General features: G+C 43.7%; 1 protein-coding gene across 3 annotated transcripts in view; it reads right to left on the minus strand.

The window, feature by feature from the left end:
- Positions 1 to 17,181, minus strand: part of LOC115085729 (CMP-N-acetylneuraminate-beta-galactosamide-alpha-2,3-sialyltransferase 1-like) — a 247,398-nt gene that overhangs the window by 49,791 nt on the left and 180,426 nt on the right. For 2 of the 3 annotated variants that reach the window (XM_029592064.1, XM_029592062.1), the window contains exon 3: positions 462 to 1,302. In XM_029592064.1, coding sequence (XP_029447924.1) covers positions 462 to 770 — 309 coding nt within the window. In that variant the 5' untranslated portion in view covers positions 771 to 1,302. Of the gene's footprint in view, positions 1 to 461; positions 1,303 to 1,732; positions 1,956 to 17,181 lie in introns of those variants that run through there. The other variant, XM_029592063.1, reaches the window with a different exon arrangement.

Below are 17,181 nucleotides of genomic sequence, written 5' to 3' on the forward strand. Positions count from 1 at the left end.
AAAAAATCGAGCATAACAGTCCTAATGTTATAGACTGTTTAAAGCTTGTACAGCTAATGCTACCATAAAGAAGAATTTATGAGATTTCCATTCATATTAAGTAAAATATTTTGTTTCCACATATGATGTTTTCTTGTTGAATTGTTACAAACCAGAACATTTATTTTGCCTACTGGGTGTACAAACACAGCTTAAAAGTTTAAACTACTTAAAAGTCAAACAAAAACCCACAGACAAAAGAAACTGATAGTGTAAAAATTGAAATCTTTAAAAGTATATTGAAACACCACCCCAAAACGAGGTTAGGAGAAGACAGGACTTCACAACATGCATTCATGCTTTTTGCCCCAATCAAAGTAAAATTAAGTCAAATCATTCATAGAATCTTGACAGCAAAACTATGAAAAAAACCTAAGAATTTCCAGGGCAGAGAAATAATTACTCTGCCAGGATGCACTTACCAACCACCAGTGGTAGACATCGTCAGGAATCGTGCTGTGTTTTGTCAGCAACGGAGGCACTGACTGGTTAAATCTCTCGTGGAACCAGACGGAAAGGCTGGGCTCGGAGATGCACCTGGCGCAGCTGCACGGCCTCCAGGTGGGTTGGATCAGTCTCTTGATCTGCTCCGGAAAGCTGCTGAGATATTTTTCCGGGTACCAGTTGATGCTCCCCAAGTGCTCAATGTAGTTCAGCATGAAGGAGGTCACACTGATGACAAATAAGAAAGCGGCCAGCACTTTAAGGTTCCTGGGCCGCAGAGCAAACATTTCTTCCAAATTAGGACCCGGCCCTGCAAGGGTTTCAGATTTCAAGATGTGGGATGAAGAAAATTGTATTTTTTCCTCCCTCCAGGCTAGTCCAAATGCTCCGGGTACCTTATTTCCATCTGTAATCTGCAAGCTTTCCTCCCCGCCGGCAGTGTTAACTTAATCGTGCCCTGAAGTATGCCAGGAGGAGAGGCTCCACTTTTGCCATCTAGATGAAAAGGTTTCCAGTATTATCCCTTCCAACTGAACAGCTTCTTTGAGCAGTGACTAATTTCTCTCCAGTTTTTAATCAGCACTAATGCCAGAGACTTCCTTTCCTGATCAAACTGGAAGGCAAATTACCAGCGCCTGAGCCGTCGGGCTGAGACACAAAAAGAAAGGCTGGGAAGTTATTTTGTGGTCTTTTTTTTTTTTTAAGTAGAAAATGGTTTTTGAAATTCCACCAAGTGGATCGTTAAATTGTTCTTGCGAGCAGCGTGTGCCGAGCTGTGGGAGACGTTTCAATATTCAGGCGTGGAGATGCTCCTGCCACCTACACGCAAAAAGGCAAAAGAGATTAAGGCATGGTGGTTAGACGCTTTGCCACATTAGCAGAACTCATCTTTCCTCATCCCCAGCCCTGAGCAGAAAACATTGGGCTTGGTTCAACACTGCTGCAGACTCCCCTCTTCAGCAAGATGAAAAAGATAACGCCGAGGAGAGAATGCAAAAAACAAAAAAACAACAACTTTTCTCCCACCTCAGCCAGCCTGGCACTTCCAGGACAAAACCTCCCCAAGTAATTTTAAGGAGAGTTTGCCTGGGCTCTGCTTCAAATCCTTTCATTTTCCCAGGCTGACCTTGCTGTTTACCAGCCAGGGTATTCCTAATTAGCAACAACTGAACAGTAACGCAGAGGAGAGCGAGAGAGAGAGAGAAAGAGAAGAGAGAGAAAGACAGAGAGAACCCGCTGATATACAGACCTGTCCCGAACATGAGCCTTCAGTGCATGCCAGGATTAAGAGCTAGCACATTCCTGAATTTACAGTGTGTGTGTGTGTGCTATCCGGTAGGCTGGGTCTTGTCTGTGCTTGTCGGAAGCCACCCTTGCCATCCAGCAATCGCCTAGCGTTGCTGCAAAGTCTGCTGCCAGTACAGCTATGTAGGATGATTAGGCTGCCTCAGCCCCCCCCATGGGAACTGGGTAGCCTCCAAGCGGCTTGGTATCTTACAAGCTGCTGAACACACACAAGGCACTGCGCGCACCTAAAGGCAGCCTTGCTCCAGGTCAGCGGTGGGACATTCAGTTTGCGGACATCAGCTTTACGAGCTATAACTTTTAGCTTCTTCTTCAAACTTGGGCTAGGCAAAATTAAAAAAAAAAAAAAATGCTCTGAAGCAAAAGGTCTGCTGGCTTCAAATCGGCACAATTTCAGCATTTCCCTGACAGTGGAACTGGGATTTCAGAACTAAAGAGGGCAGGGATATGCACCTTTTAATTTCTTCAATGTGTGATTTTAGTGTATTTTAAAATAACGGAGTATCAAACCAGGCAACAGAGCAGATGAAGCTGAGATCAATTAATGCACCCAGTTTGTCCAGATCTTCCTTAGCCACTCTGCTATGGACATAATCCAGCTGTAGAAACTTGATGGCTTGTAGGACATTACTCTTTCCTCATTTTGGTGTCAAGTGCCCAGTGAAGTTAATATTAAGCTCTCCGTATAAGCCATCGTGTGCTCACAGCAGGGCAGAGCAACAGGCCAGAGAGGGGAGGCATGTGGAACCTATCCAGCAGCCAGCAGAAGAACAGACAGGGCGATGCGAGGAGCCTACGCCAGAGCTGGAATGCATCAGGACAACTTCTGCTCACAACTTTAAGACAATGGTATTCACTTCTAGGCCTCAAGGGCTGCAGGCAGGTCGGGTTTTCAGATCTGCATATAATTGAGGCAGCAGGCATGCAATTGTATGCAAATCTATCATGCATATTCATTAGAATATGCATGATTATTAGAATAAAATTCAAACCTTCTTGTTTGAATTTTATATTATTTTACACTATCGTTACATGTTTGAATTAAAAACCTGTCCTCTCTCTTCTCTCTCTGCCAAGTTCTAATCTCCCTGTTATTTGTAACTGCCTTTTTCCGCACCATTGTTTTAGTTTTGTTTACGATGCACACTTGTTTTAATGTGAACCAGCATGATGGGACTGCGTTCTCGAATGCCGGTATATAAAAACCCTAAATAAATAAATAAATAAAATTAGGGAATCCTGAAAACCTGACATGTTTGCAGCCCTTGAGGACTGGAAGTAAATACCACTGCTTTAAGAAGTCCTGCAGCTTTTGGAAGGTGACAATTTCACAGTAATAAATCTTGCAAGCAGAAAAAAACCACCTGCACAAATTTCTGCAAAGTTTTTGTCCCCAAGGTTGAATTTAAGAATTATTCAGAGTTTATTGCTTAGACCAGTCCTCTCCTGGAGACAAAACTAACCATAACAACATAAGAAGAAATTGCCATGCTGGGTCAGACCAAGGGCCCATCAAGCTCAGCATCCTGTTTCCAACAGAGGCCAAATCAGGCCACAAGAACTGGCAATAACCCAAACACTGAGAAGATCCCATGCTACTGATGCAATTAATAGCAGTGGCTATTCCCTAAGTAGGGATGTGCAGAAGGAAAAAATTTGTTTCGATTCTTATTCGTTTCACCAGGACCCAGATTTGTTGCATTTGTTTCAAGTGGGAAAAACCAATTTGTTTTATTTGTTTTCCATTTTCCCATTAAAGTCAATGGGGAAGTATTTGCAGCCTATTTTTGGCTGCAGAATTGGGGTTTTCTTATCAATTCTGATGAAACTTCTGGGGAGCAATCATCAGAATGAGAAAAGAGCTCCAAGGTACTTAGACTGTGGCAAACTGACACCAAAGTGGCATTAATAGCCTAAGGCACTGTAAAGGGGCAAAGGGGTACCAGGAGTGGATAGAGTGCTTTAACAGAGGTGCAAAGCAGCAGCGAGATTGTCAAAAACACAGCACAGCTTCAAAAGAGAGCACCGATAACAGTTACATGAACCCTCGAAACCAGCATGACAGGCAAAGTGGCAAGCAAATGGCATCAACATCCTACAGCACAATGAAGGGGGAACATAGCAAGCAGAATGGGTGAAAGAAAAAAACCACAATGCGCCGATAAAGGGACAAAACAGCAGAAAGACTAGCACCAACACAGTAAGGAACCATGATAGTGGCAAGAACACCACAAGGAGTAGAATCGTCTGGTGTATGGCAGCAAGGCAGAGTGGCAGAAAGTTCATAGGTGCAAGACAGGATGGCAGAGCAGAGGTAGTCAGATTGCTGTGGTTTTGATAGGGGCAACACAGGCTGGCAGAGCGGAGGTAGTCAGGTCGCTGTGGTGTTGATAGGGGAAAGACAAGGAGGCAAGACAAGATGAGGCTCAGCATGTGGCACGACTGTCAACCGGGGCATACTATCCACCTGACCAGTCTTGAAACACGGACCAAGGAGTCTAACATGCATGCTAGGACCTGAAACATGATGAACTATGCCTGGGTGGATGGAGCATTGCTGCTGTGCACAGGGCCAGTGCAAGGGTATTAGGCACCCTAGGCAAACCTTACAGCCTGGTGCCCTACCCTCACCTCCCCATACACAATTTTAAATTATGCATTTAACACATATTTTACATGAAAAGTGACATTATGAGGGAAAATTCATATATTTTTTATTTTTATTTTTAGCTTTTCTATACCGACGTTCATTTGCACATCACATCGGTTTACAGAGAAACAAGTGGAGAAAGGAAGGAAATTACATCTTAAAACCTTTTAAACTTCCCACTATTTCAGGGCAGATGAGTTACAGTTAAGTTATAGATACGTTATTGTGATAATTTCATGCACTGTGTGATGCCAACAAGAAAACTTTGCATCTTGGAATTCAAATGGCATCATACCTATTGTGATATATTTTGGCATGGTACTCCCGTATCAACACAGTACTATTTGCCAATACTCAAAGAATAACAACCCCACCTATGAAAAAGAATACCACAAATATTACACCAGAATCTAAAATATCAATATACCTCCTATCAGGAAAACAGAACAGGCCAAGCTAAAGCTACTACAGATCCCTATAGAGCAGCGGTTCTCAACCTGTGGGTCGCGACCCCGGCGGGGGTCGAATGACCAAAACGCAGGGGTCGCCTAAAGCAGGTCCCCAACCACCGGTCCGCGGACCAGTACCGGGCCGTTGGGGTTTTTTGCCGGTCCGCGGCGCCGCGGCTGCTGCGGAGAGGCGGGGCGAAGCTGGCGACCTGCCTCCTCCAACCCCAAAAGGGAAGAGACATGGCCCAAAAAGCTAGCGCGTCGCAGTGACGTATGTTGCTGGAGCCGCGCAGGCAGGAAGGAGGTGTATCAGCCACTGCAGGTGCTCCTCCTACTTCCTTCCTGCCCGCCCTGCCCCGGAAGACAAATGTTGCCGGAGCCGCACGGGGAGGAAGGAGGAGGCGCGTCAGCCGCGTGGGTAGAAGAGGCGCTTCAGCTGCGTGCAGAAGAGGAGCAGCGGGGCTGGGAAGACTAGGGCAACTGCAGAGCCCATCCTGTGGCAACCCGTAAAGAAGAGGCCCAGAGGTGAGAGACAGGTGTGTGCGAGTATGAGATGAGTTGAGAGACTGTGTGTGTTTGCAGAGACAGCATGTGAGAGCCTCTGTGTGTGTGAAAGAGACAGCATGTAAGAGTGAGAGCCTGTGCTTGAGCAAGGCAGCATGTGGGGGTGTGAGAGAGCCTGTTTGTGAGACTCAGACAGCCTGTGCCAGTGAGAGCCTGTGTATGTGTGTGTGAGAGAGAAATGCATGTGAGAATGAGAACCTGACTGTGTGTTTGAGGGAAGAAGACAGGTGGAGAGAAAAGAAATAGAAAAAAAGGCAATATAAAAGGAAATGGCAAAAAATTAGAAAGGGAAGCAGATGTAAAAAAAAAATAAATTACTTTTTACTGATTGGCACATGTAATCTTTGGGAATGTGCAAGAGTAGCACTTTCTCTATGGCGGATCTCACAATGTATGAGATCAACATGGAGGAAGAGGAAACCCACGGGGCCTGCACAGAGGAGGCAGCAGAATGGGCTTCAGTGCCAATAGCAGCAATCAGTGCCTCCCCAATAGCCACGTGGCAGCAGTGGCAGTAATTAGATTAATTGTTTGACTCAGCTGGAGGTGACAAAGTATGAAGTGGGATGTGAAATCAGCTTGATCTGGTGGAGAATTAGGATTGCTGTTACACATGAACTGTATTTGGCAAACATAAAGGGAGCCAGGATAATCAATTGATGCCTGCAGCTGAGGACTGATTCATTATGACTCATGTAGAAATTAGTGCATTTTCAAGATTAGTCTGCATAACACAATTCTCAACATTCAGCATTATTTCTGCTGCATAGAGTTTTATCTGAGAGGCTCTGAGGTTGTGAGGGAGCCAGTAAGAGTGAGAGCATGAGTGTGTATGAGAAAATCCAGGGGAGTAAGAGTATGTGTGTGTGAGTGAGGGGGGGGGGGGAGAGAGTGTCTTACACCCTGAGAGTGTATCAGTGTCTGTGAGAGTGAGAGGTTATGGTGGGTATAAGAGCATGAATGTGTAAGTATGTGACAGTGTATGTGTGAGAGAGAATGGACATGTGAGTGTATGTGTGAGAGAGAGAGGATAACCTCCTAATCCTCGACAATATCAGGGTGACTGGAAATCAAGATCTCCCATGTATGGACAGCAGGGGCTTTTTAAAATCCTTACTAGTTTTAATTATTGTGTGTTATTTGATATATGTGCTGTTTTGAAATATTATTGGTGTTTGGGAAATTATAAAAATGTATATGATTTTAATTAATAGAAATTCTATTTATCAGTAATTTTAAAATATTTTTTTATTAGTATGGTTTTACTATTATAACTGATGCTTTATGTAAACTTTCTTGATTTTATTTGTTTTATGAGGAATGGTGGTTCTGTTTATAAATGTCATAATAAATAAGTATGCACTAAAATCCAACCCCATCCATAACCCCGCCCCCATATGATCAAAGCCTCACCCTCACCCCACCCTCGCCCCGCCCTCGTGGGGCGAGGGCGGGGCGAGGGGTCACCGCAACATGAGGAACTGTATTTCGGGGTCACAGCATTAGAAAGGTTGAGAACCACTGCTATAGAGAAACCACATGCTAAAAGAATGCTTCATCTCAGTCTTTGCATGCAGTACACAAACCCTCACCAAATACAGAATAAAGCCACATAAAGTATAAATAGAAATGTGTAGACAACAACTGAACTATAAAACGCATCACGCAAGACTCTACAGTGCAACAATGGAAAAACAAAAATTTCACCATTCCTCATGAAACAATTAATAAAATCAAGATATATAAATCATTAATCATAATAGTAAAATCATTCTAATAAAATAATTTCAAAACACCTGATGAATAGAATATCCAATAATTAAAAACTCATGCAAATTTTGAAAGCTTTACCAAACCCCAATAAATATTTCAAACAGCAGACACATCACATACTACCCAATAATTAAAATGGTAGTCAATGAAGAAAAATGAACTTAAAAAGCCACCTTTACTTATCCTCTCCAGCAGTTCTCCTACTCCTTTCCCTTGCAGGCCACACCAGAAGCAGCAGTAGCTGCTGAAGCTGTCCTCACTGTCCCTTAGGGACCACAACCAGTTTCTTCTGTCTCACACACACACACACACACACCAGTCACACCCTCAGGACCAATTTCTGTCTCTCACACACCAATCATCTCCCCAACCAGTCTCTCTCTCTCTCTCTCACACACACACACACACCAGTCATCTCCCTGATCAGTCTTTCTCATACATACACATGTCACCTCTCTGGCCAGTCTCTCTCAATCACACAATGCTCTCATTCTCTCTTACTTACACACAGGCTTTCAATCACACACAGGCTCTCAATCACACACAGGCTTTCAATCACACACAGGCTCTCAATCACACATGTGACTGAGAGCTTGTGTGTAAGTGAAATAGAGAGAGCTCAATCACACACATGCCCTCTCTCACAGCCACAAGCCAGCTAAAAACATTCTCCATCTCTCTCTCGCACACACACATTGACACACACAAGCACCCACCCTGACTCACAAATACACCACACACATACAGAAGCACCCTCCCTATCTCACATACATGAAGCACCTTCCCTCTGTCTCATACACAGAAGCTCCATTCCATTCTCACATATACACCACATACACACACACAGAAGCACAATTCCTTTCTACATACCCACACACAGAAGCTCCATTCCTTTCTCACTTATACACACACACAGAAGCACCATTCCGATCTCAAATACATATACATATAAAGGCCCCAGTTCCAGACACATGGGATGAGTCCTCATGAGGATCATGACCTGTACCCTGGAGCCAACAACCTGGGTTGGCAATTTCGTCGGCCCTACACTGTGGCAGACTAAACTCGATCCTCTTTGGGATTCTGCAGATACACTACAGGATGCCTCCTGGCATCATTAAAAGCAAGAACGCCATCCAGCTTTTTAATCAAGTCTAATGATGCTCAGCAACCTAACTTTGTGCTCTGATCAGTCTCATTGGGAAATCAAAGTCTATTCTTCTCTAAACACCTAAATAAATGAAGGGTAGCTGCAATATCTTCCATGTAGGGTTTCTTGCCCCGTTCCACCTGCAGAGGGCTGATGTCCTCTACATGATGGAATGGCCTTCCCGAAGCCGTTCGAAAAGAAGTTTGTTTAAAATCTTTCAAAAAGCAATGACAAACATTTTTATTTGAGGCGGCATTTGCTTAAATCAGATACATTATGCTTTGCCCTTTCCAGCACCCTTTCCAGACTGTTCTGTTCTGATGTTTCATGCCCTGATGTTTTTATTTATCAGAGTTTTTTTTTCTTTTTACATTTAGATTTGTATAATCCGCTGTTCACACTTTTTTCAGCACTTCATAGCGGATTACATTCAGGTACTGTAGGTATTTCCCTATCCCTAGAGGGCTTACAATCTAAGGCCTGGATTTTTCAAAATGCACTAAATATTGTTCTCTCAGCAAGCTGAGAGAACATTGTACAAATCTCATCTTTGGGTGAGTTTCCTCACTCCGAAGGACATCAAATCTTCACAAGAGTGTACTGTTCTGTTCGTACGTCTCACTCTGAATGTCAAAGTGGCCCCTAACCCCTACGTCCTACCTAAACCTCGGCTCGAGTAACTAGTGGGCTTCATATAGAGGTATTAATACCTAACTACTATGAGGGCCTTATAGCAGGTCTCTCTCTCTCTCTTTAAAAATATTACAAGGTGTAATAAAGCTATTTTGCACAGCTTAATGAAAGGTGTAATTAAACCTGTGTGATACAGCTTTGCAAAGGAAGCCCACTTGGCCAGAAATCTCCTCCTAATTTGGATCACGTTATGGAAGTTTCACGTGTTAAAGGTGTCTTTTTGCATGTGAAAATGCCATATAGCACTATGATAAATGACCCCCTAAGTTTGTACCTGAGGCAATGGAGGGTAAAGTGACTTGCCCAAGGTCACAAGGATGTTTTAGTTAAGAATTTATTTTATGATCGATTATCTGTTTTATGATTTCTCTTGTGAGTTTATTGTATGCTGCTTGTTTTATGTAATTTCTAGCTTCTGAATGGCCTTTTCTAAGCCACTTAGAATTCTTTAGATAACACCACATATAAATGTTTTAAGTAAAAACACAAATGCTTATGCTGAAAGACTTGTATAAAATTTGTACTTTGCTCATGGGTCATAATGCAGCCTGAAATAAACATGCTAAGAAGGAGAAAGGTACTGTGAGACTCCTAAAGGCAGAAAAACGATACTGAAATATTTGTAGAAACTATTTAAGACTAAACATACTCTGGAAGATATCGTGTTATCGTTTCTGCATTATCTGTTCTTATTGAAGCTGATAAGGTTGCTAATTTCAGCCCTATGGATGCATCTATAGAAACACGGAAATATGAGGGCAAATAAAAACCTCCAGACCTATCTAGTCTGCCCCTTCTTCCCACACACTGTAACACTGCACACCCGGACTTGACCTTCGGCATTACCTTCACTGTCCAGTGATGTTCCTCTGCCCTTATCCCATGCTTTGACTTAGGGTTATAACGATGGTCGCCGTCTTCCTAGAAGCCTGATGCAGTTATCCACTCCGCTTGGGGTGTAGTCATGACTGCTCCATGCTGCTCTTGTACAGTATGGGCCGGATTTTAAAACCTACGCACGTGGGGTACATTTGTGCACGCAACCCGGCACGCACAAATGTACGCCCAATTTTATAACATGCACGCATGTTATAAAATCCGAGGTCAGCGCACGCAACAGGGTGCACACTAGTGCACCTTGCGCGCGCCGAGCCCTAGGGGAGCCCCGATGGCTTTCCCCGTTCCCTCCGAGGCTGCTCTGAAATCGGAGTGGCCTCGGAGGGAACATTCCTTCCGCCCCCCCCCACCTTCCCCAATCTTCCCCTACCTACCCCGCCCCTACCAGCCCTACCTACCCTGCCCCTACCTACCCCTACCTACCAGCCCTATCTAAAACCCTCCCCTAACGTTGTTTAATAGGTTGCACCTGCCTCCGGGAGGCGTAGGTTGCGTGATCCCCCGACACGGCCGCTGAGCCAGAGCCCTCAGTCCCGTCCCGCCCCTTTCACAAAGCCCCGGGACATACGTGTGTCCCAGGGCTTGCGCGCGTCACCGGGCCTATGCAAAATAGGCCCGGCGACGCGCGTAACCCTTTGAAAATCTGGCCCTATGTATCGGTACTAAAAGTCACAAACGAACCACACTGTAGGTCTCAGTTTGTCCATCACTAAAGCAGCAGGGCTGCATTCTCGGGAATACCCCCTGTTCCACACACAGAACCCCAGAGGCAGGCATTGGTGTACGGAAGGTTTGTTATAGGGGAAAGGGGAGACTGTTCCAATGAGATGGGCTCCACCTTAACCAGGGTGGAACCCAGCTGTTGGCCTTATCATATACAAAGGAGATAGAGCAAGTTTAAAGCAGACCAGGGGGAAAGCCAGCAGAAGTGCATGGTTTGGAGGGAGGTATCTCCCAAGGATACTTGCAGTAGAGGAAAGTTAGAATATCCCAGCAGAGAGGTTGTACTTAGGACTGAAATAACCCAGATGGATGCAAATAAAGAGAAAACAGATGTGAATGCCTCTAAATTGCCTGTATCTTCTGATAATAAGCAGGTTGTGAATACAAAATAAAGGCAAATAAAATAATGCTTTAAAATGTCTGTATGGTGGGTTCAAAGACAGCAGTGGGTGCAACTGCACCTTGAGTATTATGCACCCGTTCTGGTTGCTCCGTTTCAAGTCATAGCGGAAATAGAAAAGTGCAGAGAAGGGCAACAAAAATGCTGAAGGGGATGAAACAGCTCCCCTATGGGGAAAGACTACGTAGGTTAGGATGCTTCAGCCTGGGAAAAAGGCTGATGAGAGGGGACATACGAGTAGGCTAGAATGATTATTTACCCTTTCAAATAATACTAAAACAAGGGGATAGTCCATGAAACTAACCACCAGCAGAATTAAAACAAACCATTAAACTCACGTTGTCACTCAATGCATGTTCAAGTTGTGGAATCTGTTCCCTGAAGGCGTAGTGGGGTTTAAAAGAGATTTGGACACGTTCTGAGAGGAAAGTTCATAAACCATTAACCAGCTAGAATACAAAGCTACTGTATTCCTAGGAATTACAAAGCTACTGTATTCCTAGGAATTACATGATCAACTTTCTGGGATCTGCCAGGTACTTGTGACCCTGGCTGGCCACTGTCAGAGAGATGAAATGCAATGCAGAGTCAAACCAAGGTCCATCAAGCCCATCATCCTAGGTTCTTAGGTACCAAGCACAAGAGGTGTAACACTGCTTTACAATTTTTGAGAACCAGGTGCACCCGAGATTGCAGCTCTCAGCTCTTATCGGTCTAAACCTGAGGTTTCCAATCTATCCTAGTCTCAAAGCCAGTCGAGGTCTGATGATATCCACAATGAACATTCACAAGTTGTAGCTGCATACATTAGCAACCCAGTGAATGCAGATTTCTCATACATACTCATTGAGGAGATTCTGAGAAAAACTAGACCAGCCGGGGTCACCAGGACAGGTTTGGAAAGTCCTGATTTAACTTCTCAGGGCTCACTAGCCTTTGGATCCCTGTGATCTGCCAACCAGAAGCTTGGACACAGCTCACAGATCTGACAGACAGAGTCCCATCATCTAGGACAGAAAATTCAAAGTTCAGCTTTATTTTGAGATACTGTTTTCCCTTAAAAATCAAAGTGGCTTACAATATAAAATAAAAAATTACAATCTAACATTAAACACACAAAAACAATGCACATCCAAAAATCTCAAAATAAGAACAAAATTCAACCACCAAAAATAAATAACAATAAAACAATAAACATCTGTCGAGGTCAATATTCAAAAGCCATTTAGATGGATATCTCGCAAGTTATCTGTTTAAATGTAAATCTTGCATATTCAGCCATTTAAATTGCTAAATTATAAGTGGATAAGTAATCAGACAGCTATAATTTAGCTGGATAAAAAGGGGCGTTTCAAGGAGGGGTTTGGTTATCCAGCTAACCTAGCTGAATTTCAGATATATAAATCAGCTGGATAACTTCAGTCTTGCTTCAGAGCAGGTTTAAAATTGGCGGGCTGATATCAGGGCAGGACTATATGGCTATGATGTCAGCTTTTGCTCTTTCTCCATCTGCTGGCAGAGGTGGATAACACACTCATTAGGATTGACCTACCCTTCACTAAAGGAAAGGAAATTATCTGGTAAGTATTTCTTGTGTGGTTGGATAATGTACTACCTTATCCAGATATCTTTAAAAGATATCCAGCTAAATAGCACCGTCAAAATAAAGAAATAAAAGGGCCAGTGGCCCAACCCCATCGTTCCCAACAATACATCTAACAAGGCCCTTTCAGGCCATGCTTCTTACATGCTCCAAACTTCTTTTAATAGTCCTCGAGTTTGTAGATAGGACCCCTTGCCTGGTTTTCACCAATTATGAAGATCAGGATGCCCCTCTACTCCCCATCCACCCGCAATGTTGATATGTCATGCCAGCCACTCCCATTCCCCCGACCCCCCTGCCGGGAGCACTGGACCCACTTCCCCATGCCTGACACTTCTAGTGCTACTCTAACAGAGGCAGCGCTGGAAGCGTAAGCTTACATTCAAGCCCGATCTTCATTACTAGCTTGTCTCTAAGTGCATTAGTTTGCACTAGTCCACATTAAATGTCATCTGCTATTTGTAATCCCAGTCTCCCAAGGTCCTCTTGCAATTTCTCATAATCCTCTTGCGATTAAACAACTTTGAATAATTTGGTACCATCAGCAAATGTGTTCACCTCACTCGCTCCCATCTCTAGGTCCTTTATAAATATATTAAAAAGCACTGGTCCCAGAACAGATTCCTGGGGCACTCTACTATTCACCTTTCTCCATTAGGAAAATTGACCATTTAGCTCTAATCTCTGGTTTTCTTTTAAGCAGTTTTAATTCACAATAGAACACTGCCTCTTATACTAAGGCTTTTTAATCACCTCAAGACTTTATGAAGACAGTAGGAAGGGTTTTCAGGCCTATAGTCTGCTACATTTTTGCCTTATTTTGGGGTATGGAAATGGGGGAGTGGACCTTCGGCCGCCAGTTGCCTCACGTGTTTCATGGGGGGGGGGGGAGGAGAAATTGGGTCAGCAGGCCTACACAGCAGCTTTTTTTTACAGTATTGGCAGTTAACTGGCTACATCCTTTGATTATAGTTAGTTAAGGGTAAAGTTATCCAGGTATATGTACCCAATAACTTTGTTCAAGGATATTCAGTGGGACGTTTAGCCCACTAAATATACCTGATAATTTATTCAGCTAACTATAGCTGGATAACTTATCCAGTTTTTGAAAAATATTATTGACCTCTTGTTCAGCTAGAAACTCCTTTTTTTGGCCATCTTAACTCTAGACGATAGCACACAGTAATGTTTTTATAGACTAATTTATTCTGCTCAGACTTATTTTTACACCATCTGCGTTCAAGATGGTGCATCTGCTGTTTCAACAACATTAATCCTGAACTGCACCAGGTCTTATCAAGTTTAGTTTTACAATCAACCATTGTTTTAATGGTGCTGCTTTATCAAGGGCTATACAAAGAATGCAATCCCAAATCATAATCCGAGACAAAGGGGGCATAACCCCCAAAATCAGCTGGAAATTGTTGCAGCATCAGTAAATGACCCCATATGGATGTTATCAAGATCCCTAAGAAAAGGAGACAGAACTACCTAACACTGGGGCTCTTGTATTATCCTTGGAGGTAAATATTGTCCATGACAATAAGCAGTTCGTTCAATGGTTCCTGAAGTAAAAACCAGGTCATGCCATGCCCAATGTTCAGGGTCTAACTTGTTGAATGAACTCTAAATCACTCAATATTAGACAGAAAATATTTGAACTTCTAGTGGGATCCTCTGCGAGTACATTAAAACTCGCCAAGAATTAACATGTGATCCCAGTTAGCCGCATATTCTGCTGTAAGGTCAAGGGCCTCAGACAATGAAGGGCATTGCTTTAAAACAGTCCAATTCAGCTCAGCCTGTTGGTTCAGAGCACAAAGCGGGGCTTGCTCTTTATTATTAACTAGTAAAGCTTTTGCAGATTCCTTTCCTCCAAGCCGCTGTACAATTAAACAAGGGCCCTTCAGGTTAGCAAGCAGAGTGCTGTTCCTTTTCTTTTAGCCTAATCAAGCTCTTATTCTGATAAAACGACTAGCAAGAATACACAACCTGAGTTGGAATTTGGCCAAGACACAGGATTAACATTTCTTTTGCAATAACGCCATAGGCTATTTAATTCCAAAGGACAATCTAGAGGGGAGTATTACAAGCAGCCTAAGGAGCTGAAAAAAAGGAAGATTTATAAGTGTAGGCACCATAATTACTTGCATGTGATAGGGAGAGTGTGTGTGCAGTTTTTTTTTTTTTGGGGGGGGGGGTGGTAGTGGTGGGGGGGGAATGCGAGGAAAATGGGATTTCACTTATAAGACAGGGAATCACAGCTACTGTGTTTTTAGAATGAGATCATACAGCTCCAAGAAATACTCTAAAAGCATTTCCCATACAGGATCATGCTTCAGCCTGCTTGTGTGCATGAAAATGTACACAGACCCATCATTCGCACCCACTAAGATTAAATTGATTCCTTCAGCTCTCACAATCAGCTTCAATACAAGCCCCTTAAACCACCGTTTCCCAAGCAGTGTGCCTTCAGCCCTGATCAGGCGTGTCACGGGAAAGTCACCATTGCCAGATGCTCAGATCCAGGTCAGCAGCTGGGCTCTGCCCTCAGCACCTCACAGCAACAAGTGTCGCCAGTGGTAAACACAGAGGAGCCGCTGACTGAGAACCTGTGCAATCATGCCGGCCTCTTCTTCCTAGGCATGAGCCCTGGAGAGTGAAAATTAATGGGCAGCAGAGTGCGGCACACAACATCTCCTCATCTTTCCCCTCTGATCTTCCCTCATTTGAGCACTGATGTGACTTATTCAGAGTGCTGGGAGTGGCAGCAGTGGAGAAAGTATGGCAGCCACACTCACTAGCTGAGTCGGCTGCCTGCCATCACACAGATCGCTTACTTCCCCCTTCTCCTGCGGTTGTATATAGAGGTAACCAGTCCATTGCCATGCATTCATATACATATCTTTCCCCTCTACCTTTGTTTTGAAATTTGCAAAAGAGACTGATGGGGCTCTCAGTGTTTTCCTAGCTCTTCTTTGGGCCAAGTGACTCCTCTCCATGTCCTCATTGCCTGTCCCGTGGAGGCTGGTTTTCCTCACAACATTTTTGTTAATGTAGGTGTGCCTTGGTGTTGAAAAGGTTGGGAAACTCTGCCTTAAACCCACAGAACTGCTGCACCACAGTTCTCATAAGAACATAAAAAATTGCCATGCTGGGTCAGGTCAAGGGTCCATCAAGCCCAGCATCCTGTTTCCAACAATCTCGTTGTCCTCTTCTCATGGAAGAGCTCCAGACAGATGCGGAAAGCCAGACCAGCAGTGAGGAGTTTTGCAGGCAGGGAGCAAAAGCTATAAGTGTATCTTATTCTGGATCTTTTGCCTCCCTCTTTCTGCTAGCCTCATGCCCATTAAAAAGGTTGCAAACCCAGACTCCCTTTAATAGCCAAGAGGGCAGGAGAAGACCTTTCCAGTTTGCAAAGTTGCTCTTGGGTGGCCATTAATGTGTTGAACAGAGCAATGCAGAAAGTCTGCTCACCTCCACTGCCCTCTCAGCTCTTGCTGGCCTGAGAATACTCAAACCTGAACCTCCACTGCTAAGGGATATAATGCTAAGCATTAAGCCATCAGACCACCCCAGACATGTTAAAGTTTACTAAATGCACCATTTTCAGTGCTTTTATCCTAATCAATGAACTTAAACTGCCTTTAAAATACTTGCTGTCTGGAAGCTGCACTGATACTATTAATAGAAGAAAGGAAAGAGACTGGAGTGCCAGTGATATTCTCAATGAATGTCTATGTCTATGTCTGTCTCCAGAAAGCTCCCACAGGATAAGTAATGTGCCATCTCTTGTACAGAAAACCAGCTCTTATGAGGCTGTTCGAACATAGCATGCTATACACTATAACAGATATTTGTAGCACCTTGTGAAAACTGAGCATTTAGCTTATCTCACATCTAGAAGACTTAATGAGTTTAAGACAATCCTGGTTCTATCAAAACTACTTTTCGCACTCCAGTAGGGCAGTAAAGTCAAGTAAATCACTCTTGTTCTATTATCAATACACGGACTTCCTGTCAGCTTGAGATAACTAAATTGTAAATGGTAATTGTATTTTGAGTACTACCTGACTGTCCTGGGCACTTCTGTGCCATGCAAGACAAGGGAGCATGCAAATGATTGCAGCATCAGAAATCCGGCACCTTGATTCTGCCCTGCAAAGTCAAAATTCCCATCTTGATGCATGTCGCTAAGGATTATAGGCGCCACCTCTGGAACTGAGCTACCCTGACTGACCCCACAGTCCATGTGTTTCGCATTTAGCTGAGTAGATGGCACCCTTCTTAAAACAAAGGCCATTATCGCCCCATTCAAAAACCTGCCTTTCAGAGTCCATTCGCTCTAGATCCTGGCCATCAGTTACCTGCAGGACACTTACTGAAATGAATCATCAAATAATGTGCAGAGAATAAAACTGAGGAAGCTATCCACATTTTTCAGCCTGCTTTCTTAAAGCCCCCAAAGAATTGTTTTTTGGTAATTATCAT

The sequence above is a fragment of the Rhinatrema bivittatum genome, chromosome 2 (assembly GCF_901001135.1).
Source record: "Rhinatrema bivittatum chromosome 2, aRhiBiv1.1, whole genome shotgun sequence".
Classification (NCBI taxonomy): domain Eukaryota; kingdom Metazoa; phylum Chordata; class Amphibia; order Gymnophiona; family Rhinatrematidae; genus Rhinatrema; species Rhinatrema bivittatum.